The 25,891-nt window shown below is 35.0% G+C and overlaps 1 protein-coding gene and 2 pseudogenes across 1 annotated transcript; 1 reads left to right on the forward strand and 2 right to left on the reverse strand.

Moving 5' to 3' along the window:
• Window positions 1-7,214, forward strand: part of LOC132170035 (cysteine-rich receptor-like protein kinase 29) — a 16,647-nt pseudogene extending 9,433 nt beyond the window's left edge.
• A 955-nt stretch (window positions 7,215-8,169) lies between these two features.
• LOC132170036 (cysteine-rich receptor-like protein kinase 29) lies at window positions 8,170-18,090 on the reverse strand (annotated as a pseudogene).
• A 3,536-nt stretch (window positions 18,091-21,626) lies between these two features.
• LOC132171937 (cysteine-rich receptor-like protein kinase 44) lies at window positions 21,627-25,845 on the reverse strand. The gene is made up of 7 exons (XM_059583353.1): window positions 25,044-25,845; window positions 23,401-23,526; window positions 23,101-23,222; window positions 22,784-22,994; window positions 22,412-22,649; window positions 22,104-22,254; window positions 21,627-21,989 (listed from the first exon to the last, which is right to left on the reverse strand). Exons 1-7 carry the CDS (start codon window positions 25,843-25,845, stop codon window positions 21,687-21,689), a joined length of 1,953 nt encoding a protein of 650 aa, XP_059439336.1. The 3' UTR covers window positions 21,627-21,686.
• Between the last annotated feature and the right edge of the window lie 46 nt (window positions 25,846-25,891).

The following is a 25,891-nucleotide window of genomic DNA, read 5'->3' on the forward strand; positions in this document are numbered from 1 at the left end:
TTTGTTTTTGCTTGTAATAATGCTCGGTCTTCTCTCTCGATCTACCCACTTGATGCCCTTCTGGTTTGTTTCTTTGGTTCAAACCTTTGGGTTGTAGATGTGAACGTTATCCTGGCTTTCGGGTTGAGGAGGATGAACTTTGGCTTGGGGTTCTCTACCCTCAGTGCCAAGGAATAAGAGCTACCTATGCATTAGTTTGAGTCTGTTTGGCACAGAGTTGCTGTTTAATTTGAAAATTAGTTATAGGTTAGCGGATTTTGTTTGAATTTAGAATGTAATACGTTATCTTTGACACTTGTAACCTCGTAGCTTCGGCTATGGTTACTTCAGAGTTTTTGCTCTGTGTTATTTGAATTTTAAGCTCGTTTATCAATGAATGAGACTGAATTGATTCATTTCAAATCAAAGTAAACAGAAAGCAAGGAAGAAGATGGAGATCTAACTGGGGTCTAAAAAGGCAACTAAATTTTAAAAAGAGATATAATAAACCTTTTGATATTAATTTAATGAGAAATGCTAAAGGCCCAACTTTTTTGCCCAACAAAAGTCCAACTTTTACCCTTTATTTTTTTTCTAAAAAAAACAAAATGAAAAATGGAAAAAATGTCTGAAGCAACCCTATCTATTTTTTGCCTTTCTTTTATTTAATATTTTTTTAAAAATGAAAAATAGTATTTTTCTTCATAATAATGACATTTTCTTGAAAAAAATGACATTATTATGAAAAAAATACCATTTTTCATTTTTTAAAAAATACCAAATATAAGAAAGACAAAAAATAGATAGGGTTGTTTCAAACATTTTTTCCATTTTTTATTTTATTTTATTTTTAAAAAATAAATAAGGTAAAAGTTGGACTTTTGTTGGGCAAAAAAGTTAGGTCCCTATCATTCCTCTAATTTAATTCATAACTAATTCCAATTTTAGAAATCATTAAATGATTTTAATGATTATTTAATAATTATACTATAATTATTTGCATATACTATATATAGTTTCCCAATCTTTTTTAGGATACTAAGAACCCAAAAAGTTCTAGAACATTTTGATAGATATTCCATTTGGATTTTTCTACAGTTTCTACGTCGGCTTTCTATCTTCATTATCTCAAAACGTTTATTACTTATAGATCAAAATTTGGCCTTCAACTTTTTTCTCATCCCGCAACTTTGATTCAGTTGACTGTTCGGGCGACAGAAGATTACAGGGCCGCTCAAGAAGACCGGCTTGCACCTACACAGGATAACGACGCTGGAGGCATGATCCGTTGGGCAGCCCCGTGTACTGGATGGGTGAAAGCCAATTGGGACGCTTCTATTGATAGTGCTTCTGGTCGCCTAGGCTGTGGTGTTGTCATTCGAGATGATCACGGTCGTCTGATTAAGGCCAGAAGCATCTCGCGCCAGGAGAACCTCTCACCGGCTGCAGCTGAGTCTAAGGCTGCTTTGCTGGCCATTGATACCTGCTATGAGTTGGGATTTACTCATGTCCAGTTGGAAGGGGATGCCAAAGGTATCATTGAAGCTGTCAACTGTGAGGAGAATGATGGGAGTAGTCTGGGGCATTTGGTGGCTGATATGAAGGTGAAGCTTCAACTGTTTACCCAATGGCATATGTGTTTTGTGAAGAGAGCAGGGAATATGGTGGCACACCTTCTGTCGAGGTATGCTGTACAACATGGAATTGATAATGTTTGGAGTGAGCCTCCTGAATGTATTTGTGATACCATTTTGCATGAGCAATTAGCTCTAGCATAAGGAATATGCAATAAAATTTGTTCTTTTCTCAAAAAAAAAAAAAAAAAAAAAATTTGGCCTTCAAACCGGAATGTAGAAAAAACAAAACGTAGAAACAATTTATAGAAAAGAAAGTGGGAAATAACTCCACTACTTAATCATATCCATAACTTTAATTTTTCTAAGGAAAACCCCTTCTTTTTTTGCTTTCATTTCTGTGAACATGGATTTGAGAATTCAGCCATTTTTTTATCTGGGGTTTGCACGAGAATTTTTGAACTGTAACCAATGAAACGTGTTTTGAAATAGACTCATCAAAAATGATAACAACAAATCGAACAATAACAGCGAATGACAGTGTTAACATAAACAATAACATTGAACAATGGCAATTTGTAAACATAATAAAAACAATTGAAATTTTAACAATGGGGATTTTGTTTAAAATAAACTTAAATAAATGCATACAGTAAATGACAGTTTATAAAAGGAATAGAATAAATTTCCTGGGTGTAGAATGAAGGATGTTTCAGAGGGTATAATGAAGTAGAAACTGTTTTAGAGGGTGTTTGTTGTTGAATGGGGTAGAAAGTGTTTTAGCGGTTTTGTTTTGTTTATTGGTTGAGAGAACAGTTTTTTAGTTTTTTATTTTTTGTTCATTTGTAGAAACGGTTTGTTTGTTTGTTTTTTTTTTTCTTCATTTGTTTGTTTTAAAACGAGAGAACAGTTTTTTGGTTTTTTATTTTTTGTTCATTTGTAGAAACGGTTTGTTTTGTTTTGTTTTTTGTTTTTTCTTCATTTGTTTGTTTTGTTTTAAATGCACAGTTTAATTAAATGAAAACATTTGTCAGATAAATAGAACGCCACTTGTCAAGCTATTAGACCATCATGTTTATTAAAAGTTTTTTTTTTTTTTTTGAAATCATGTTTATTAAAAGTTAAAAGTAAACATTATATATATTAGATTAGATTAGAGATCTTAGTCTTCTTCAAACATTAGTCATTTGTAATATGAACTTTTTAGGCTTTTGCATTCTTTGGAAGAGAAAATAATGAAGCAAAGAAAGGAAGGGCTTTGATTTCATTGAATTGTTTTGCCACCGTTCTTTTTTTAAGGAAACGATACAGCTCTTTTTTTTTTTCTTTTTTTTTTTTAAAAAAGTGAGGTACATTAGGTATAGAGGCCGGCTCTCTCTCATTTTCCTTAAACCTTCCATTTAAAAAAAGAAAAGAAAAAAAAGTGAGGTACATTAGGTATAGAGGCCGGCTCGTCTCTCATTTTCTTTAAACCTTCCGTTTTCATGCAAAAGTAGAATCCAATTATATATTCCTTGTTCAACAATAACATAATTTATTAATTGAATAAACGGACAATAATTGGGTTCTAATTAGCACTCTGCATTGCAGCGACTGCTCATATAATACCCCCGTTGGCGGTCACCGCATCGACCAGAGACACTTATACTAATTAAGGAGTAGAGACTTTTGGCAGCCTGGGGCATCCCACCATCTACTAAAGTCTGATGTGGCCAAGTTTTTTTTTTTTTTTTTTTTTTTTTTTTTTAAAAAATTTGATCAAAAATCTGAGTAGAGATTTTCAACTGTAAAATTGAGGCAGCTAAGCCTCAGATATTTTGCATTTTTTTTTTTAATTGAAGAAGAGACATATTAAAGGGAAATCCAAATTTGAGGAATTAACACTAAATTTGAAGTATTAGTATCAAATTTGAGGCATTAGTACCAAATTTAGGATAATCGAATCCCTTTTGGGTGATACCATTTCTAATGAGTTAACCTTCTACCCCTAAATTTTAGTTTTGAATCAAAAAACAAGTATTGAGGCATTAGAAACTAAATATTAACTCATAGAAATTTAACTAACAAAAAAAATAACAAATTTTTTTTTTATTATTATTATTATTTTAATATATGTCCGAGCAAGACTCAGAAGAGAGATAGATTTCTACATTTTTTTTTTTTTTTTAAATAAAGTCACGTTAGACATTGGCTACACTTGCCTGATTCTTGGCTGGATAGCAAGACTCCTAATTAAGAATGCACGATGACAGTAACGCGTCCATTGAAGATGGGGCGGGCAAATCAGGTTTAGGCGTCGTGGCTTGCCCTCTGTACCACTTCAAACCACGAAAAGCCCCTCGATCAGTCCATGTAGAGATATTTAAGTATGCAGAGGGCCGCTATTGTTTTTGTTATCTTCGTTCCAATACCAAAATAGTTTTTCAGGCTTACATGTTTGACCTGATTCCCCGACCAGCTAATAATGCACTGATAAAATTTCATGAGAGGGAGGACCAAAGATCATTGACTTAATTCATAGAGGCTTCAGAAATGCACCCCAACACAAACCTAAAGGTCAGCTACCTCACCCTTATCAAGGTCTAAACCGTGTCATTCTACGCATTGCGCAATGGTTTCCTCTAGATTACTTCTCTTCCTCTCTGCCATTTTCAGATTCACTGCTCAAGCAGTCGCGCAGCCAGCCTTCCTTTATCATTTCTGTATAAACGAGAAGGGAAACTACACCGCTAACAGTATTTATGAGGAAAACCTCAATCACCTTCTCCCCTCCCTCTCATCCAACACCGAAATTGACTATGGCTTCTACAATTCCTCTTATGGTCAAAACGCTGACAAAGTATATGCAATTGGGCTTTGTAGAGGAGATGTTAACCCAGATGTTTGCCGCGATTGCCTCAATAACGCTACGTCTCTTATCAAGCAGGTCTGTCCCAATCAGAAGGAGGCAATTGGAGGCTACGACTACTGTATGTTACGCTACTCAAATCGCTCCATTTTTGGCGTCGTGAAAAGTATTAGACCACCTTTCTATTTGTGGAACGTGAACAACGTATCGGCCAATTACGTGGCTCAATTCAACCATGATCTTTTGAGCTTGTTGGAAAGCCTAAGAAGTCAAGCTGCAGCAGGTGGTTCTCTTCGTAAGTTTGCAACAGGAAATAGAACCGCACCAGAATTTAAAACATTATACGGACTCGTACAGTGCACACCTGACTTGTCTGAAGAAGATTGCAACAAATGCTTACTTGAGGCATTTCAAGATATTCCAGTCTGTTGTGATAGTAAGCAAGGTGGGCGAGTGGTCACACCCAGTTGCAATTTCAGGTTTGAGGTCTACCAATTCTATAACTCGACAACGGCTGCATCAACCCCAAAATCTCCAATCGCACCACCAGCATCTCCTCCTCCACCATTAACCAATACCAACAAACAATACAACAAAAGGTACGTACCCATATATGCCATGTAAGATGCTGCATGTTCACGCATTATGTATAAGTCTTTGTTTAATTACGCTAAACAGTACTTTAAAGTTAATCCCAATTCCGAAACTCAACCACCATAATCTTCTAACGAGAACATATATATGGTTTTTGCAGGGAGCCTGCAGAGCAACACATCTAGGACTGTCGTCATTATAGTTGTGTCAATTGCTGCTGTTGTACTACTTGTCATCTCCTTCTGCGTATATTTTGGAGTAAAGAGGAGGCCAAAAGAGACACTTGAAAGTAAGTGAAAAGTTTGTTTTGTTATTTATTATTTAAACAGTTATGCAGCGTGAATATTGCAGAGTAATATTCCACCGCTATTACCATTACAACTTTTCCAGCCCATCATGTTTTAGCATATAATTAACTGAAAATTAGAAAGTTCTGTCGAGGAGTTGCTTCCAATAACAAACTGAAAATTATTACATTAATACGCACTACTGTGTCATTTGGTATTTGGTGCTTTTTTGTGTATACATTTTAAATTGTTACTCTTAAATAATTATGAACCTAATTTATTCATTGAGTAGTATTGACTTCTTCACTTATATATGTGAAGGTGTTGATGAAATTAGAAGCGTGGAATCCTTGCAATTCGACTTTGGTACGGTTAAAGTTGCGACAGATAACTTTTCTAAAGAAAATGAGCTCGGCAAAGGTGGATTTGTTGCTGTTTACAAGGTGATCTGATATAATTTTATAGAGAAGGGTAGCATCCATATATATGTCAATTAATTTTCAAATCCCTTGTGTTTACATGCACTTCATTATTATATGTCAACAGGGTAAGCTACCTGATGGACAAGTTATAGCTGTAAAAAGATTGTCAAACAATTCTAGACAAGGAGATTTAGAATTTAAAAATGAGGTCTTACTAGTGGCTAAACTTCAACACCGTAATCTAGTTAGGCTCCTTGGCTTCTGCTTGAAAGGAAATGAAAGATTAGTAATATACGAGTTTGTGCAAAATACAAGCCTTGATCACTTCCTTTTCAGTATGTTTGCACTTTTTTTTGTTTTGTTTTTTTTTAAAAAAAAAAAAAAAAAAAAAAAATCTTAGAATGTATTCATAATATATCTTTTAGGTTGACAACTTGGTTGATATATGCAGATCCAATTAAACGTTTACAATTGGATTGGCAAAGGCGCTACAAGATTATAGGAGGCATTGCTAGAGGGATTCTTTACCTTCATGAAGATTCTCGACTTCGTATTATCCATTGTGATCTTAAAGCTAGCAACATTTTTTTAGATGCAGAAATAAACGCAAAAATTTCAGATTTTGGCATGGCAAGATTAGTTTTATTGGATGAAAGTCAAGTAAACACAAGTAGAATTGTGGGAACGTAGTAAGTATCTTAAGAGGAGAGACATTTTGTCTACTTTGGACCAAAAAACATAACATTAAAGTCTTAACTAAGATTTAACCTGTTGTGAAAGTTAGGGAAACTAAAATTTCATGAAGATAATTATGGAGAGGTCTATTTCCATTCAAATGAAGCTAATATTATTGATGTTGACATGCAGTGGATATATGGCCCCAGAGTATGCATTGCATGGACAATTCTCAGTAAAGTCCGATGTCTTTAGTTTCGGGGTATTAATGTTGGAGATGGTAAGTGCACAAAAGAACAATTGCTTCCGAAATGGAGAGAATGTGGATAATCTTTTAAGCTATGTAAGTACAATTATGCTTGGGGTGCATTTCCCTTGTCCTATAACAGTGGCTCAAGTAAATTAACACATGAATTATCCTAATTATAATAGAACTTTCTTTTTGATATTGTGTTTGTCCATCTATATCATATATTGTAGGCATGGAAAAACTGGAGAGAAGGGACTGCTTCAAATATTGTGGATCCAACAATAAGGCTAGGCTCAACAACTGAAATTATGAGATGCATTCACATTGGGTTACTATGTGTTCAAGAAAATGTGGCTGACAGACCAACCATGGCTTCAGTAGTACTCATGCTTAATAGTTACTCCATCACTCTTCCAGTACCCGTGCAACCTGCATTTTTTATGCACAGTAACATTGACTCAGAGCCAGCATCTCGATGTGAGCAAAACACGTGGGTTACAGCTAGAGTCAAATGAGAGACCTAAAGGCAACTACATCCAAGCCTTAGAAAATGAGGCTTCAATTATTGAGCCTTACCCGTGCTAGTGCCTTATAGAGGTTACAATTAAAAATATATATTTTGTAATTTTAAACTGCGTACTATGCTCATGATTCTATACCATAGTAGTATATTTAGTTTGTTGTTTCTGTTTGTATGCGCAGCTCGAACTCTTTGGTGGTTTTAAAAAAAATCTCTTTGTTATGGAGATGAGAGTAAAAGTATATTGTCCCTGAATCCAATTGAAAATTTTTCTACCTGTTTTTGTCAAAGAAATCTCAAATAATTTCAGTTTTATTAAAATATTAATTAAATAATTAATTTTATTATTTTTTAACTTAAATTTTTAAAATAAATAAGTAGTAAATTTAATATAGTATATCAAAACAAAGCTATGAGTTGGATTTTGGAACCCTCTTGGAGCACTGTTTTACAATTTTACCCTCTATTTTGCAGGACCCTCTACCATCTCCACAAACTTTACAATCATAAGATATAGGGGTGAAAATGCGGTTATAGTTAGTGGGTATTAGCTAAACCCGCTAACCGTAACCGCCTAGGCAGTTAACTAGCAGTTAGTAACTCTAATAACCGCTAACCGCTTTTTAAAAGAATTTTTTAAAAAAAATTAACCGCATATGCTAGGAACAACTTAATTATGGCAACAAAAAAAATCTGCCAGCAAAAATTCCTTGCCAATTGAACCTATTTAAAAAAATTAGTAAAGAACCCTTTTTTTTTTTTTTTTTTTGTAGTGTTTATTAATTTATTGGAAAGATTGTCTTTGGAATGGATTGCTATCATACAAACAGAGACAACGTACTACACCAAGTTCTACTCACACAGGTAAACTGAAAAAACCAATATATATATATATATTCAAGCATAGTTAAATCGTACTGGGCTGTGACCTGGATTGAGGGTCTGGACATAGTACAATGGTACAGAATCATAGACCAACATTTCAAAATATACCTTATTAATTGTAGATTCTACAAAACACTAGCGTGGGTAGAGTTCAGTAATTGAAGCCTCATTTGCTGAGACAGAGTTGTCTTTAGATTTGTTATCCAACTTTGTAGTACTCCATGTGTTTTGCCCCCTTTGGGATGCCGTCTCTGAGTCAATGTCACTGTGCATAAAAAATGCAGGCTGCAAGGGTATCGGAAGAGTGATGGAGTAGCTATTAAGCATAAGAACCACCGAAGCCATGGTTGGTCTATCAGCCACATTTTCTTGAACACATAGTAACCCAATGTGGATGCATCTCATAATTTCAGTTGTTGAGCCTGGCCTTATTGTTGGATCTACAATATTTGAAACAGTCCCCTCTTTCCAGTTTTTCCATGCCTACAATATATGATTTAGATGAGCAAATACAATATCAGGCCTAAAAGTTCTACTATAATTATGATAATTCCTAAGTGTTAATTTACTGGTGATAATTCCTATGTGTTAATTTACTGATGCAACAGTCATATGACAAGGGAAATATACCCAAGTATGATTGTACTTACATAGCTTAGAAGATCCTCCACATTCTCTCCATTTCGGAAGCAATTGTTCTTTTGTCCACTCATTATTTCCAATACTAATACACCAAAACTAGGGGTGTCAAAAATTACCGGAAAACCGGAACCGGAACCGGAAAACCGGGAAACCGGAAAACCGGAAACCGGGAAACCGGGGTCCCGGTTCCGGTTCCGGTTTGAAAAATCTAAAAACCGGGTACCCCGGTTCCGGTACCGGTTTTTGGTACCCGGTTTTTACCGGGAATACCGGAACCGGGTTTCCATTTTATTTAATAATATTTATATATTATTATATTTATATATTAATATATATATTATATATATTAATATTTTTTACACTTAGGTTTAGGTTTAGGGTATTTTAAAAAATTAAATTTTTATTTCTAAGGCCCAAATAGGCAAAAACAATGATTTTTTAGGATTTTTGGACTTTTTAAGATTTATTTTTTAATTATTTGGAACAATCACAACAAAACCCCTTTAATTTAGACAAAGAAACTAATAGATTTTTAAAAAATGGGCCAACTTATGAAAAAAAAAATTGGCTTATTTTAGGCCCAATACCTAAAATAAGCCCAAAAATCAATTTTTTTAAAAAACCGGTTACCGGACCGGGTAATACCGGAACCGGCCGGTAACCGGGACCCCGGTTAACCGGGGTCCCGGTTCCGGTTCCGGTTTCTCAAAATTGAGAACCGGGGTACCCCGGTTCCGGTTCCGGTTTTGGCCAAAAACCGGGAAACTGGACCGGATTGACACCCCTAACCAAAACTAAAGATATCAGACTTTACAGAGAATTGTCCATGCATTGCATATTCTGGAGCCATATATCCGCTGCATGTCAACATCAATAATATTAGTTTAATTTGAATAGTGTAATAGAGCTTTCCATACTTATTTTAGAAATTGTTAGTTTTCCTTGATTTTCGAAACTATAAATCTTAGTTAGAACTTAATTTGGTGTTATTCTTTGGTACAAAGTAAACATCAGCTCTCCCCTCTTAGGATACTTACTAGGTTCCAACAATTCTACTTGTATTTCCTTGAGTTTGATCCAACAAAAATAATCTTGCCATGCCAAAGTCTGAAATTTTCGGATTCATTTCTGCATCTAAAAGAATGTTGCTAGCCTTAAGATCACGATGAATAATACGAAGTCGAGAATCTTCGTGAAGATAAATGATTCCCCGAGCAATGCCTCCTATAATCTTATAGCGCCTTTGCCAATCCAAATGTGCACGCTTGATTGGATCTATGTCTCAAAGCAAGTATGTGATTCATGAAGTAAGATATGTGAAGGCAACCCAAAAGAAATATAACGAATATAATATTAGGTGAAAATAAAAGTGCAAACATACCGAAAAGGAAGTGATCGAGGCTTGTATTTGGCATAAACTCATATATCAGAAGTCTTTCATTTCTTTCCAAGCAAAAGCCTAAGAGCCTAACTAGATTACGGTGTTGAAGCTTGGCAACTAATAAGACCTCATTTTTAAATTCTAAATCTCCTTGTCCAGAATTCATTGATAATCTTTTTATAGCTATAACTTGTCCATCAGAAAGCCTACCCTGTGAATATATAAGAACAAATAGCATATATAACCATCAAGGAAGTTAGAAATTAATATATTTTTACTGATAAATGGTACCCTTCTTCATAAGATTTTATTAAATTACCTTGTAAACATCACCAAATCCACCTCGTCCAAGCTTATTTGCTTCAGAAAAGTTATCGGTCGCGACTCTGATAGTGTCAAAGTCGAATTGCAAGGATTCCACGCTTCTAATCTTATCATGTTCAACAGCTGCACATAATGAACAAGTCAACACTTAATTGAATCAATTAGGTTCATTGTTGAAGAAGAGTAACTTACAATTTAAGGATAAATGATAAAAATCATTCTTCATCCCATTTTTCATTCATCTCCGTATAGGAAATAAATGAATTCATCATTAAATTTGTAGAACCCATATGTGAGTCAACAATTACAATATTGAGGAATTTGCAAAAAAAATAGTTGAAATAATAATTTGTAACATATTACAAAATTAAATATTGCATACAACAGCATCGGGCTTTCCAATACCAATGATTGAATAAAGTTTTTCAAATCCCAAATGACACGTACAGTAATGTCTACTAAATGTAATATTTCTTGTTAGCTTTATTGGAAGTCACTTCTTAGAGAACTTTCTAATTCGATCTACTTGATCATGAGTTGAGCCTGCTGACATATATATAAGTATTTCCCCAATTATGTCACGTTATATGCTAATATATGCTGGCAAAACTTTACTCGTAATAGCAGCGAAATCTTATTCCCAACATTAACGTGCCTATCAGTTATCGAAGCACATGGTGTGTATTGTCTGAATTTGTTATTTCCTCTGTGATATCACGAGGCCTAACTATTTGAATAAATAATAATAAAACCAAACTTTTTCTAACTATTTGAATAAATAATAATAAAACCAAACTTTTTCTTACTTTCAAGTTTCTCTATTGACTTCCTCTTTACTCTGAAATATACGCAGAAGGAGATGACTAGTACCACAAAAATAGCTGTTGGCACAACTATAATGACGATAGTCCTAGATGTGTTGCTCTCGCTCCCTGCAAAAATCATAAATTTGTTCTCATTAGAAGATTCTTAAGGGTTGAGTTCGGATCTGGAGAAATAATCTTAGTAGCATGCATAATTAAATAACTTTAAAAGTGTTTGGAGTAATTGAACAAATAAATTAACATAAGATCAAATGTCATTCAGATTCTAATGTACGTGAACAACATCTTATGACCCCATAATTTGTTATGTTAAAAGCATAATGGCATATACGGTTACCTTTGGTTGTGTTGGTGTTGGTTAATATTGGTGGAGGAGGAGATACTGGTGGTGCTACCGGAGGTGATGGTGGTGACGCTGCCGCTGTTGAGTTATAGAACGGGTAGACCTCAAACCTCATATTACAGCTGCGACCAATGACTCGCCCACCTTGCTTTCCATCACAACATTGTGGAATATTTTTAAAAGCCTCAACTAAGCAACCGTTGCAATCTTCCTCAGACAAATCAGGCGTGCATTGGACAAGTGCATATAATGTTTGAAAGTTCGGTGCCGTTGCGTTTTCTGCTGCAAACTTTCGAAGAGAGCCACCTGCCACCGCTTGACTTCTTAGGCTTTCCAACAAGCTCCTAAGAACATCGTTGAATTGATTCAAGTAATTGGCCGATACGTTGGCCGTGTTCCACATATAGAAACTTGGACTAGTTTCCACAACGCCCATAATGGAGCGATTTGAGTAGCGTAATTGGCAGTTGTCGGACCATCCAATTGCCTCCTTCTGATTGGGACATCGTTGCTTGAGAAGAGAAGTAGATATATTGAGGCAACCACGGCAAGCATCTGGGTTAACATCTCCTCTACAAAATCCAATTGCATATGCTTCGTCAGAGTTCTGGCCATAAGAGGAATTGTAGAACCCGTAGTCGATTTCTGCGTTGGAGTGGAGAGAGGAGAGGAGGTGGTTGAGGTTTCTCTCATAGGTACTGTTAGCTGTGTAGTTTCCCTTATCGTTTGAACAGATATAATAAAGGAAATCTGCCGTCTGCGCTACTGCTTGAGCAGTGAATAAGAGAATGGCAGAGAGGAAGAAGAGTAATCTAGAGGAAACCATTGCCTTGTGTTCTGTGAAATGAGCCTTCAAGATTATTTGCAATAACTCTTGGGTCGGTGCCATTTTCGAAGTCTCTAATGTTGAATTGAAACATTCAACCTTTTCTTTTTTCCTTCGCTTCAAAGTTGATAGGCTAAAAGAAGACTCTACTGGCCTATAAAACTTTTCAGTTGTTGATCTTGGCCCTCCACCCCTTTTTCTTTTATTATTTTGATGTGATATAAAAATAAATAAATTTAAATATTTTATGAGCCGTTTGTGTTTACAATTATTTGTTAACATTTTTTTTTTTCTTTCAAGCTGAAATGGAGAATTAAGTTCATGCACGATATACGTATCCTTCTAACTCTCGTCAATCCTTTGGCAATTTAAAATTGTACTTATTCATATATATACTGCAATTTATGAGAATATTAAGTAGAAATAAATAATGTATAATTAGCACATATTAGTAGTAAAAATTATGATAGTTTCTTTTAATCTACGTTGTCCATTCAACTGCCGTAAACTTTTGACGAAGGGATTTCGCTTTCGCATGCGCGTTGGATAATGAATGTTAGTTTTCAAGTTGATTGAGAGAGAAGTGGAGGACGACAAGCCACGTACGTACACCAATCGCCATGATCAATGGACAACAACTTTCTTCAGTGGTCCAGTACGCGTTTCCTATTAGTGCGATCAAGGGAGATGGCGTGTAAGAAGGACTGGATCCTCTCCAGTCAATCGAATCCATTTGGATTAGACGGGATCCGGTCCTTATTATTGCATAGGCAGATTTTGGGGACAATTATATGTCCCAGCAATAACAACGAAATGTACTGGAGGGAATTCAAATGTGTGTAAGAAAGGGACATCGATTCTTTCTGTTTTAATTTGAAATCCATAGTATTTTGTTTAATAGTCAGATTACATGCATTAATTTTAAATCTGGACTATAAAATAGAGGCCACGAGTCAAAATATATATTCATTTGCAAAACAACAAAAGTTATTGTGAATTTTTATTTTTTTTTTTAGAGTAAAGTTATTGTGATTTTTGGTTTCTGTTGTTAGAGGTGTTTGTTGGTGCTGTCGTCGGGAAGTAATGCTACAAGTCTTCTTAGAGTCATCCAAAATGTGATGTGCCTTTTAAAATCATCGTTAAATTTAAGATGTGATTTACTGATTTTTGATCTATTGGTGATTTTAAAAGCCACATTACATTTGAGATGACTCTAGAAAAACTTTAGGAAGATTTATAAAATTACTATGTTGTCGGGTTTAGGTTATGTTAAGACATGAATATAAAATTATATAAGTCAAATCAAACTCGATTAATTTAGTTAAACGACGATTCCTCTCAACTTTGACATGAACCATTTAAATTAATAGGCGGGTGAAAGAATTCAACCAGCATAAGTCATTTTGTTTTCTTTCTTATTTTTTCTTCTTCATTATTATCATTATTTATATTTTTTGCTATTCTTTTCTAAGACATTTTCACAAAATTTTTTTGAGATTAAAGTGTAATGTAGCCATTGAAAAGAAGAGTGATGATGGGAAGACGAATAGTTAAAACTTAAATGGGAAGCTAAGGGAACCTTCTTAAACCAAAATATTGAAATGACAATATAATAAGCGTCAACAGTAAAGAAAAAAAAAATTGTTAAATGGTGCACTAAAATAAAATATATTACCTTACTGATAACCAAAATTTAACATTTTGAATGGTTTTAGGATGACTTAAATTGTTAAATAGGAAAACTTTCTAGCAAATTCATATTTCGGTGCAAATTCATCATCTTCCTGAAGAGGAAAATTCCAACCACCATCAAACTGAAACCCGTCCAACGAAGAAATAATAGTTATGCAAATTCTTTTACTAACAATGGTAAATAAAAAGGAGGTTGAAAAAGAACCAAAATTCAATTTGTAAAATGGTTTTAGGGTGGCTAAGAGTCTGTTTGGGATTGCGCTTGGGAAATTGACATTTTAAGTCAAAAAAGGCTTAAGCTTCATTTTTAAGTTTTTGTCAAAAGTGTTTTGTTTGGCAATTTTTAAGTTTATTGAATCCTTAGAAGCGTTTTTAATTTTTTTACCAAAAAAATATTTTTTTTTTCTTCAAACGTACTTTTTGAGTGTTAAAAATACTTTTAAGCCCCTCAAACGCAATCCCAAGCAGGCTCTAAATATGTGATAAGTAGTATTTTATGATTTTTGTTTTTGTTTTTAATGTGAGTTTAATTCAATCATCAAATAATTATCATCAAGGAATAGTTCAATCGGCTAAGGACCACACTTCATAAAGTGGAGGTCACTGGTTTGAATCTCGATCAATAGATGTTTAAATTTAATGAATTTCTTAATTTATAAGCTTTCTTTTCTTTTCTTTTTTCTTTTTATTTTTTGCTTTTCTTTTTTAAGACATTTTTATGAATAATAAAAAAAATTATATTTTATTGAAAAACCCACCCATAAACACGGTTTATATGGTAGTATATCTAATGCTGAATGGCAATCGAATACACTCATCTCCTGTTACATAAATAGCCCTTTAAGCCGAATGACCCTTAAGTGAACTGAAATTCTATGGCCTTTCCCATAGACTTAATGAAGAATTCTTGTTACTTCCATCAAACGCTATTGAGGATATAACTTACTGATCGGTCTGATGACATGTCTGATTCAACAGTAGTGTGCATAAAAAATGCAGGCCGCGAGGGCACCGATAAAGTGATAGAGAGACTATTAAGCAAGAGAACGATCGAAGCCATAGTTGGTCTATCAGCTACAGTTTCTTGAACACATAGCAATTCTATGTGGATGCATCGCATTATTTCAGATGTTGAGCTAACTCTCAATGTGGGATCAATAAGATTTGATGCTGTGCCTTCTCTCCAATTCTGCCATGTCTGCAAGATAATAGCATGGGCGGACATAATATCACTATCAATATCATGTACATTAACCCTAGTGCCACAGTTATTGGCAAAAGGAAAATTTTAGTAAAATTTACCCAAAGGTATTTGTACTTACATAGCTTAGAAGATCTTCTAAATTTTCTCCTATATGGAAACAATTATTTTTCTGCCCAAACACCATTTCCAAAATTAATACACCGAAACTAAAGACATTAGTTTTTACTGAGAAGTGTCCATGCATTGCATATTCTGGAGCCATATATCCGGCCATTGCATTAGGACATCAAGTAATAGCAGTATTGTTATTTGACGGGCAATAGATCTTCTAGAAATTGATTATAATTTATAGGAGGCAATAAAATATTTGATAGGATTTCCATCTTCCAAAAAAATAACACTAATTATATAACAGATAATAGAAAGCATGAAATCCTATCGTTAATTTTGTATAGATTTTGTTATGAAACTTACTAAGTTCCAACGATTCTTCTCGTATTTCCATGAGTTTGATCTAGTATAAACAATCTTGCCATGCCAAAATCTGCAATCTTGGGGTTCATCTCTAAATCTAGTAGAATATTACTAGTTTTGAGATCACGGTGAATAATACGAAATTGAGAGTCTTCGTGAAAATAAAGAAGCCCATGAGCAATGCCTACTATGATTTTGTAACGCCTCTACCAATCCAAATGCAAGCGTTTGATTGGATCTACATATTCATTCAAGTGTATCAATCAACTGAACAAAGATACATACAATTGTGTTCAACCTAACATGCAATCTAAAATAAAAAATAAAAATTATGAGTAGAATCAAAGATTTAAGCAGAAGTATTTTAATCATACCAAATAAGAAGTGATCGAGACTTGCATTAGGCATGAGCTCATAGACAAGAAGTCTTTCACTTCCTTCCAAGCAAAAACCTAAGAGTCTAACTAAATTAGAGTGTTGAAGCTTTGCCACTAACAAGACCTCGTTCTTAAATACTTGATCACCTTGTTCAGAACCACTAGACAACCTTTTTAGAGCTATTTCTTGTCCATTCGAGAGCATACCCTGATGAAAAGCATATCGAATATATATTACATGCGACCCGTAAGAATCCTAGATTATGGATCTAACTTGTTATGACAAAGAATTATATTGCCAAATTACCTTGTAAACAACACCAAATCCACCTTGCCCAAGCTTATTTGCATCTGAAAAATTCTCTGTAGCAACTCCAATTGTAGCAAAGTCGAATTGCAATGAATCAGCCCTAAGAATTCCATCCACAGCTTCACATGAGGAACAAGTTAATACATCTGAATTAGCTAATATATAAGTGCATTGCTTAAATAAGAGCAAGATGCAATTTTAAGTTATGTGCATGCACGATTAATTAACTTAATTAATTTGTACCTTGAAAATCAATTTAATCTTTCTAATACCGCTCCCAATATGGCGTACAACTAATTAACTTAATTAATCAAGTAGCATATATAGCAAGTATATCAATCGTAATAATTGTCTGATTTGGCATTTATTTTTATATATTATAGAATTGAAACCCTTAATAAATAGGACAAGAAACACATTTTTAATGGAAAAGGATCCTCTCTATTCCAAATGAAATAGAGAGTATCCATTTAGTGTATTTAGGAGTAGAAATTTATCCAAAAAATTTACCTCCCCAAAGAAAAAGACAATAGTATCATTCTAAATGCACTATATGAATCGTCTCCATTTCATCCAGTTTCCATTTTTAACTTACTTTCAACTTTCGTCTTTGGCTTTTTCACTCTTAAATAGATACAGACACCGATGCAGATTATTAAAACCACAAAAACAACAGCCGCCTCGACAATAATAATGATAGTTCGAGATGAGTTACTCTTCTTTTCTGCAAAAACCACCAATCCGTCTCAATAAAGGATTCCTAGAACTGATTGACAATATCAAGCCATCATAGTGAGTACACTATTTAGACTTTCTGACAGAATAAAAGAGCTAGGAGAATGGAAGTGTACCTTCAGCCGCCGCAGGCAGAGGAGAAGGAAGATAGGATGATGGTGGCAGTTCATCTGGAGTAGTGTCATAGAATCTGTACTCCTCATACCTTAAGTTACAGCTGGATGTAAGAACTCTCGCTCCTGTCGTGTCGCCGCCACAACATTCTGGAAGATATCGGATAGTCTGATTTAGGCAATTGCTGCATTCTTGCTCATCCAAGTCGGGAGTGCACTGCAAAAGAGCATATAGATTGAAGTATGTGGAGTTGGCAGCTCCAATCGCAAGCTTTCGAAGGGAATCACCAGATGCAGCTTTACTTCTTAGGCCATCAAGCAAGCCCGAAAGCACTTGTTTGAACGTCCCACTCACGTCCGAGACTTTTGCTATGCTTATTAGTGAAGTCATAGGCTCAATTTCCATAACACCAAATATGGAGTTGTTCGATTATCGCACTGTGCAGTTCATGTACCAAATGATTCCCTCCTTCTCGTTCGGACATAATAATAAGAGCTCGTGTGCAGACATATTGACACAACTCCGGCAGTTACTTGCCGTGAGGTCTCCTCTGCAGAGTGCAATTGCGTCAACTTTGTCGGAATTCTCTCCGGCAGATTAATTGTAGAATCCATTATCGATTTGGCTTTTAGAAGAGAGGTTGGAAAGGAGGGTGCTGAGGTTTGCCCTGTAGGCACTGTTACTGCTAACATTACCATTTGTAGAACATTCGTGAAGCACGTAGGGATCTCGCTGCGCAATGGCGGGATTAACAAGATGTATAAGGAAGCCGTAGGAGAAGAAAGAGAGTAGTCTTGATGAAGAACCCATTCTCAGTGTCCTTGTATTTTCTATGAAATGGGAAGATTTTAATCTATGCTGCTAAGGAGTAAAATAATGATAAAGTAGCAGGTGCTGCAACTTGCCACTACGTTCCAAGAAGCCGGTGGTTACTGGTCATCATCTAAAATGAATCCAATAATTTTTTAAAACATTCAACTTTGGCCTATTTCTTTAATTACTTATTACTTTGATTATCTAAAGTAAAGCAAGGCAAGTGGATCAGTTTTTCTTTTTTTCTTTTTTTCTTTTTTTTTTTTTTTTTTTTGACAATGGCAAGTGGATCAGTTGGTGCGGTAGCTAGGCCGCCGTTGGCTGCATGCATTGAATTGGCAATTTAATTACTTATTAATTTGATTATTGCCTTCTCAATCATTTTGTCTATATGAGTGATCACATGATCAGTGACTTCTCATATCGATAATTACTAATTTACTTGCAAATCTTTAGTATGTCTCTTCTTCGTTTAGAAGAAAAATTTTTAAGTTTAATTTAGTAAGTATAGCTGTAATCGAGTTGAGTACTATTGAATGTCCAAACTCAATTCATTTAATTTTGTTTATAACACATGCGGATCAAACTCAATCTTATCACCTACTATTCATTACTTTTCGAACAATTCATGATCTATTCAATTAATGTATCAATTCCTGAATTTTATATAAAGTAAATTTCATGACTTTTTTTTTTTTTCTTCATAAATTCATAATAATCATAGGTTAATTAATTATTATTAAGATTTTTTTTTTATTTTTTATTTTTATTTTTTTTTTTTTTTATTTTTTTAAGAAAAAAAAAAAAGAAAACTTTCATATTCCTTTCAAAATTAGATCTAGAGCATATATAATAGCTTTAACTTTAGCATCCCAAAGCATAATGCTATTACATAACATAGCACAAAGCTATGTTAATACAACGTCATAGATACAATCACTAAAATCTTACAATAAAAAACTACCTATGACGGCAACCTCCGCTAACCCATACACAACTTCTTTTATGAAACAGATCTACTTCAGCTTTCAAAAGCAGATTATATCTAAGACATGGGTAACCCAAGTTTCCTTAAAACTTTATTTTACCGGCCAGGATAAATAACCCCTCACACCGAAACTATCCCTTCTCAGCTCAAACGCTAGGGAGCAAAAATGAAAAATACATAAAAATAAAATAAAATAAAAACTATAGAACACCCTACTCCCATTGGTGACATAAAAACTGGATTGGCGATCGGTGCAGTCAGACCGGCGTGTGGCATTGTGGAGGAGCGACTCTGATGTACTGAAGTTGTACTAGTAACGACGTCACTGACACGCCGGCGTGTGGTCAAAAAATGGATTGATGAAGACATGCGGTTGGAAGAAGGGTGGCTAGTGAGCACAGACGTGACTGCTAGCATGGGTGGACGAAACTGTTGGAGAAAATTACATATGATTTTGAAGAAAATAGATATAGAAACTCAATCAAATCTAGTGGGATGGCAATAAACGGGAAAGAGAAAAGAGAAAAAACAATGAGGGGAGGGGGAGGAAAGAAGAGGGTTGTAGAAGGGAAGGGGAGACGGGTCAGTAGCAATAAGTTTGCAGTGCTCTCTAACATTTGCAAGTTGATATAAAATTTTAACTAATTTTATTATTTGAGTTAATTAAATAAATTAATTTGAATCTTAAACAATCAAATCTCAAGTATCTTGAGTTTATATATATACACACACATACAATACATTTATTATATACACATATACACATGTACCCATAAATACACTATTTACTCATAAACACACATATATTTATATCAAAACTCATAACTACTGTAACACCACACCTCAATGACATACAATATTGTCCGCTTTTGGCTCCTCCAAACCAGACTTCTCTGGAGGTCACCCATTCTGGTACTACTCCAGCAGAAGCATGCTTAACTGTAGAGTTCTGATGGGATCATAACCATCACGGCTTTAAAACGCGTTGTTGTCATTAAGGGTATAGTATACATTTAAGCACATCCCCATCTCCATACCCAGGCGATGTGGGACGTCACAATCACCCCCTCTTAGGACCCAGCGTCCTCGCTGGCGACCCTCATGGGATTAGCCCATTCTTGGAGTCCGTCCTAGCGAGTGCCCGCTAGCGACCTTCATGGGCTTGTGCACGCTCCCCCCATCTCAGGTTGGGCAATGTCTTTGATATCATTTGTAACACCCCACCTCAATGACATACAATATTGTCCGCTTTTGACTCCCCCAAACCAGACTTCTTAGGAGATCACCCATCCTGGTACTATTCTAGTAGAAGCACGCTCAACTGCAGAGTTCTGATGGGATCATGACCATCACTGCTTTAAAACGCGTTGTTGTCATTTAAGGATGTAGTATACATTTAAGCACATCCCCATCTCTATACCCAGGCGATGTGGAACGTCACAACTACAATAATTTAAACTATATCTATTATACATTAGGAAAAAATTTCATTTTATCTTTTTAAATACTTGAGATGATCACCTTACAAAGTTAAATAATATTATAAAATTAATAAATATGGGTGATTGAAAAGGGTTGAAAAAAAATCAGAATTCTCAAATTGCAAATTTTTAAAGTTTATGACACATTAAAAAATGTTTAATAGTTTAGAGGGGCAACTGAAATTTCTCCAAAAGATAAACTTTGTAGAGTAAAAGCTTGAGTTTGTTGAAATAAGATAAGATCATCAGTACTTGAAGACATGTTGCATCTGCATGCAGCTTGGACATGTCTTGTGTTATGACACAAGATTGGATTTCACTTCTAGTGTAAATACAGCATATTGTATTGGTTAATGAAATCTGGGGCGTCGTTCCTCGTTCAACCTTTAATTTTAACTTTCTCTCTAAGAAAAAAAAAAAAAAAAAAAAAAAAACCATTTCCTTTTTGACAAAACTACTAAATTAAGGAGTTTTATATACTTTCTTTTTTCTACTTTTATATCCTAATTAATTCGTCGTTCAATAATGAAATCTGGTCATCGAGTTTGACCCTTTTAAGATTTAAAAAAGAGAAAAAAAAAAAAAAAAAACTTCGAAATATATCATAACTCACGTAAGGTGTTTCGAACACGTTGTGTTTACACTCATGCCGGTTTCATGTTTCAATAATGACTTAGAAATTTGTTGCGTCCATCATGGCACTGGGGTGGTTTTGGCCACCTCCAAGTGCGGTTGGGTTGCCGCGGCCACACCAAATTCTTATTAGGGCCACCCACGATGACATTGGGGGTGGCGTGGTCACCCCTGTGCCTGCTGTAGGTGGCCGGCCACCACACCTTCAACCATTTTTCTTTTTCTTTTTAATTTGAGTTTTGGAAAAATTATAAATCACATGAGATTTTTAATAATTTTAGTTTAATTCTAATTATGAAATATTTGGTGCTACCAAATTAAAGAATTGAAATGATTATTCCATTCCAACTTCTTTTATTCGTATTAATACATATTCATTTTCTTAATGGAATACCCGTTCCGCAAACCATTGGAGCTTACATTAAGTCAACTGAAATTACATGGCCTTTCCAAAGACTTGAATGAAGAATTCTTGTTACTTCCATCAAACACTATCGAGGATATAACTCACTGATCGTAGCCTCATTTGTTGACGCTTGGAAGGATTGGTCTGATGACACATCTGATTCGACGGTGGTGTGCATAAAAAATGCAGGCCGAGAAGGCACCGATAAAGTGATAGAGTTACTGTTAAACATGAGAACAATTGAAGCCATAGTCGGTCTATCAGCTACATTTTCTTGAACACATAGCAACCCTATGTGGATGCATCGCATTATTTCAGATGTTGAGCTAGATCTCAATGTGGGATCGATAAGGTTGGATGCTGTTCCTTCCCTCCAATTTTGCCATGCCTACAAGATAATTACATGGGTAGACATAGTATCACTATCAATGTCATGTGCATTAACGCTAGTGCCACTATTATTGGCAAAAAGGAAAATTTACCCAAAGATAATTGTACTTACATAGCTAAGAAGATCTTCTAAATTTTCCCCTATGAGGAAATAACTATTTTTCTGCCCAGACACCATCTCCAGAATTAATACACCGAAACTAAAGACATCAGTTTTTACTGAGAAGTGTCCGTGCATTGCATATTCTGGAGACATATAGCCACTGCATGAGAACATCAGTAATAGCATTGTTATTTGACTGGCAAAATATTTGATAGGATTTCTTTCTTCCAACAAAATAGTGCTACTCATATATAATAGATAATTCAAAGCATGCAATACTATCGCTAATTTTGTATAGATTTTGTTAGGATACTTACTAAGTTCCAACGATTCTTCTTGTATTTGCATGAGTTTGATCTAGTACAAACAATCTCGCCATACCAAAATCTGCAATTTTGGGATTCATTTCTGAATCTAGTAGAATGTTACTAGTTTTGAGATCACGATGAATAATACGAAATTGAGAATCTTCGTGAAGATAAAGAAGCCCTCGAGCAATGCCATCTATGATTTTGTAACGCGTCTCCCAATCCAAATGCAAACGTTTGATTGGATCTACATATTCATTCAAGTATATCAATTTATTGAATAAAGATATATCCAATTGTGTTCAACCTAACATGCAATCTAAAATAAATAAAACATTATGAGTAGAATCAACCATTTAAGGAGAAGTATTTTAATCGTACCAAATAGAAAGCGATCAAGGCTTGCATTAGGCATGAGCTCATAGATGAGAAGCCTTTCGTTTCCTTCCAAGCAAAAACCTAAGAGCCTAACTAAATTACGGTGTTGAAGCTTAGCCACTAGCAAGACCTCATTCTTAAATTCTTGATCACCTTGTCCGGAACCACTAGACAACCTTTTCACTGCTATTTCTTGTCCATTCAAGAGCATACCCTAAAGAAAAGCATATTGAATATAATAGATGTAACCCTTAAGAATCCATGATGTGATTAAAGAATGGCATATTATAATTTATATGATATCGATATTTCCAAATTACCTTGTAAACCGCACCAAATCCACCTTGCCCAAGCTTATTTTCTTTTGAAAAATTCTCTGTAGCAACTCTAATGGTAGCAAAGTCGAATTGCAATGATTCATCACTAACAATTCCATCCACAGCTTCACATGAGAAAGAAGTTAATTAATACATCTGAATTAGATATATAACTGCATTGAAAGTAGCATATGTATATATCACGTATGATATCGTAATAATTGTCTGATTTTGGTATTTATTTTTATATTTTATAGAAATGAAATCCTTAATAAATAGGGCAAGAAACCATTTTTAACTTACTTTCAACTTTCTTCCTTCGCTTTTTCACTCTTAAATAGAAAAAGACGTAGGTGCAGATTATTAAGACCACAAAAACAACAACCGCCACAACAATAATGATAGTTTGAGATGAGTTACTCTTCTTTCCTGTAAAAACCACAAATCCGTCTCAATAAAGCATTCTGAATTTTAAATTTATCATAATTTGCATATATTTTTGCACGTATGAAACGAACCCCACCTTCGTCCAAAAAGAAAACGACGAAAAAAGGTGGAGGCATGTGCATGAATAATTAAAAAATAGCCCCACTTAAGAAAAAAGAAAAAGAGAAAAAATAAATAAATAAATAGCCCACTTGGAGATATTGTCGTGAGTGATAGCCGTTTTTTTTCTTTTTCTTTTGGGTATTTGCTATATATGTTTTAAGCATGATGGCACAACCCGAAGTTTGGTGGCTCATTATGAAATTTTGAATTCGACTCTAGCTTTCCACTAATATATATCCAGGGGCTCACCATGTTAGGGTTGGTTCTGGCGTCGCATTCTTGCTCAGACAGATGAAGCGACTGCATGTATAAAGTATCTACTTTTGATGTGTGAAAGTTTGGCAGGGTTGCATTTCCTGCTGCAAACTTATAAAAACAACAAGGCCCCAAGATGCTGGTCAATCGTTTGTGTTTTGGCCATAATTGCGAATATTGTGAAACCCATGGTCAATTAATTTTGGTGTTGGAGGAGAGGAGACCATAAAGGAATGAACTAAATGTTGATACCATCGAATTGATGCATGGAGTATGTAGGAGAAAGAAATCATTAACAAAATTAACAACAATTTAAACTTTAGACTTGCTGACTCTTGTAAGTGAATTTTATCAAAGTACTCTCATCCCAATATGTTAAGGTGTTGTTATGATCCAGAGGCAGACCAAAATTTTTAACTCCTTCAAAAGTACTATAAAGTCTACGGTTACCCCTCATATTTCACTTTTTATCACTCCAAATTACTATTTTGCCCCCCTCAAAGTAAAAGAATGTGGCTTTTACGCTCTACAAAGAAGTAAAAAAATATTGAAAAGTCATACCTGTAAAGAAACTGCAATTCTTTTCCGCAAGAAATGTAGTTTTTTCACACTGCACGCAGTGTAAAAAGAAATTTAGTAACTTAAGTCTTCTTGTTTATTTTATTTTTCTACCTGTAGTAATAAAGTGGCTAGTTAAAAGGAAAAAGCTAATTTTTCACGCCTTCACAAGTTTTATAGTAAAAAATAAAAATAAAAATTTCCATTTCCTCTTTTTGTTCTAAACCAAATTTATTTCAGGGGTAAACTTAGCACAAGGATTGGGGGCTTTAGTCCTCCAAAAATTTAAACATCTATCTAAAATTATATTTTTTTATGAGGTAAACTCTTAAAAATTAGTTTTCTTCTCCTTAATTTTTTGTATATATATATTTTTTTAATTTTTGTCCTCCTCACTCAAACTTTTGGTTCTGCCCCAGCAGTTATGAATCCACCTTCGGATCAATTCTAATTAAAAGAAGAAAAAATAAATTAAGAATTGATTGACAATATCAAGTCAGCATAGCGAGATACTAGTGGCATGGAATGAGAGTATGCTATTTAGACCTTCTTGTAGAATAAAAGAGGAGAGAATGGAAGCATACCTTCAGCAGCAGCAGGAGGAGGAGGAAGATAGGATGATGGTGGCAGTTCATCGGTCGTATTGTCATAGAATCTGTAGTCCTCATACCTTAAGTTACAGCTGGGTGTAAGAACTCTTGCTCCTGCCCTGTCATCACAACATTCTGGAAGATATTCGATAGTCTGATTTAGGCAACTGCTGCATTCTTGTTCAGCCAAGTCAGTAGTGCACTGCAAAAGTGCATATAGATTGAAGTATGTGGAGTTGGCAGCTCCAATCGCAAGCTTTCGAAGGGAATCACCAGATGCAGCTTTACTTCTTAGGCCATCCAGCAAGCCCTTAAGCACTTGTTTGAACGTCCCACTCGCGTCCGAGACTTCTGTTGAGCTCGTTAGAGCTTTCATAGGCTCAATTTCCATAACACCAAATATGGAGTTGTTCGAGTATCGCACTGTGCAGTTCTTATACCATATGATGCCCTCCTTCTCGTTCGGACATAACACTAAGAGCTCGTGAGCAGACATATTGACACAACTCCGGCAGTCAGTTGCCGTGAGGTCTCCTCTGCAGAGTGCGATTGCGTTAACTTTGTCGTTGTTCTCTCCGGCAGAGTAATTGTAGAACCCATTATCGATTTGGCTTTTAGAAGAGAAGTTGGAAAGAAGGCTGTTGAGGTTTGCCCTGTAGGCACTGTTACTGCTAACATTACCATTTGTAGAACACTCGTGGAGCACGTAGGGATTTCGCTGCGCAATGGTGGGATTAACAAGATGTATAAGGAAGCCATAGAAGAAGAAAGAGAGTAGTCTTGACGAAGAGCCCATTCTCAGTGTCCTTGTGTTTTCTCTGCAATGGGAAGATTTTAACCTA

The sequence above is a fragment of the Corylus avellana genome, chromosome ca2, assembly GCF_901000735.1.
Source record: "Corylus avellana chromosome ca2, CavTom2PMs-1.0".
NCBI classification, from domain to species: domain Eukaryota; kingdom Viridiplantae; phylum Streptophyta; class Magnoliopsida; order Fagales; family Betulaceae; genus Corylus; species Corylus avellana.

Excerpts from the sequence above, each read along its gene's own strand:
- LOC132171937 (XM_059583353.1), bottom strand. The coding sequence starts at position 25,845 with ATGGGCTCTTCGTCAAGACTACTCTCTTTCTTCTTCTATGGCTTCCTT. Across the intron at positions 23,223-23,400 it reads GCGAAGGAAGAAAGTTGAAA|CTGTGGATGGAATTGTTAGT; the intron begins GTAAGTTAAAAA and ends TCTCATGTGAAG. Across the intron at positions 21,990-22,103 it reads TAGAAGATCTTCTTAGCTAT|GCATGGCAAAATTGGAGGGA; the intron begins GTAAGTACAATT and ends ATTATCTTGTAG.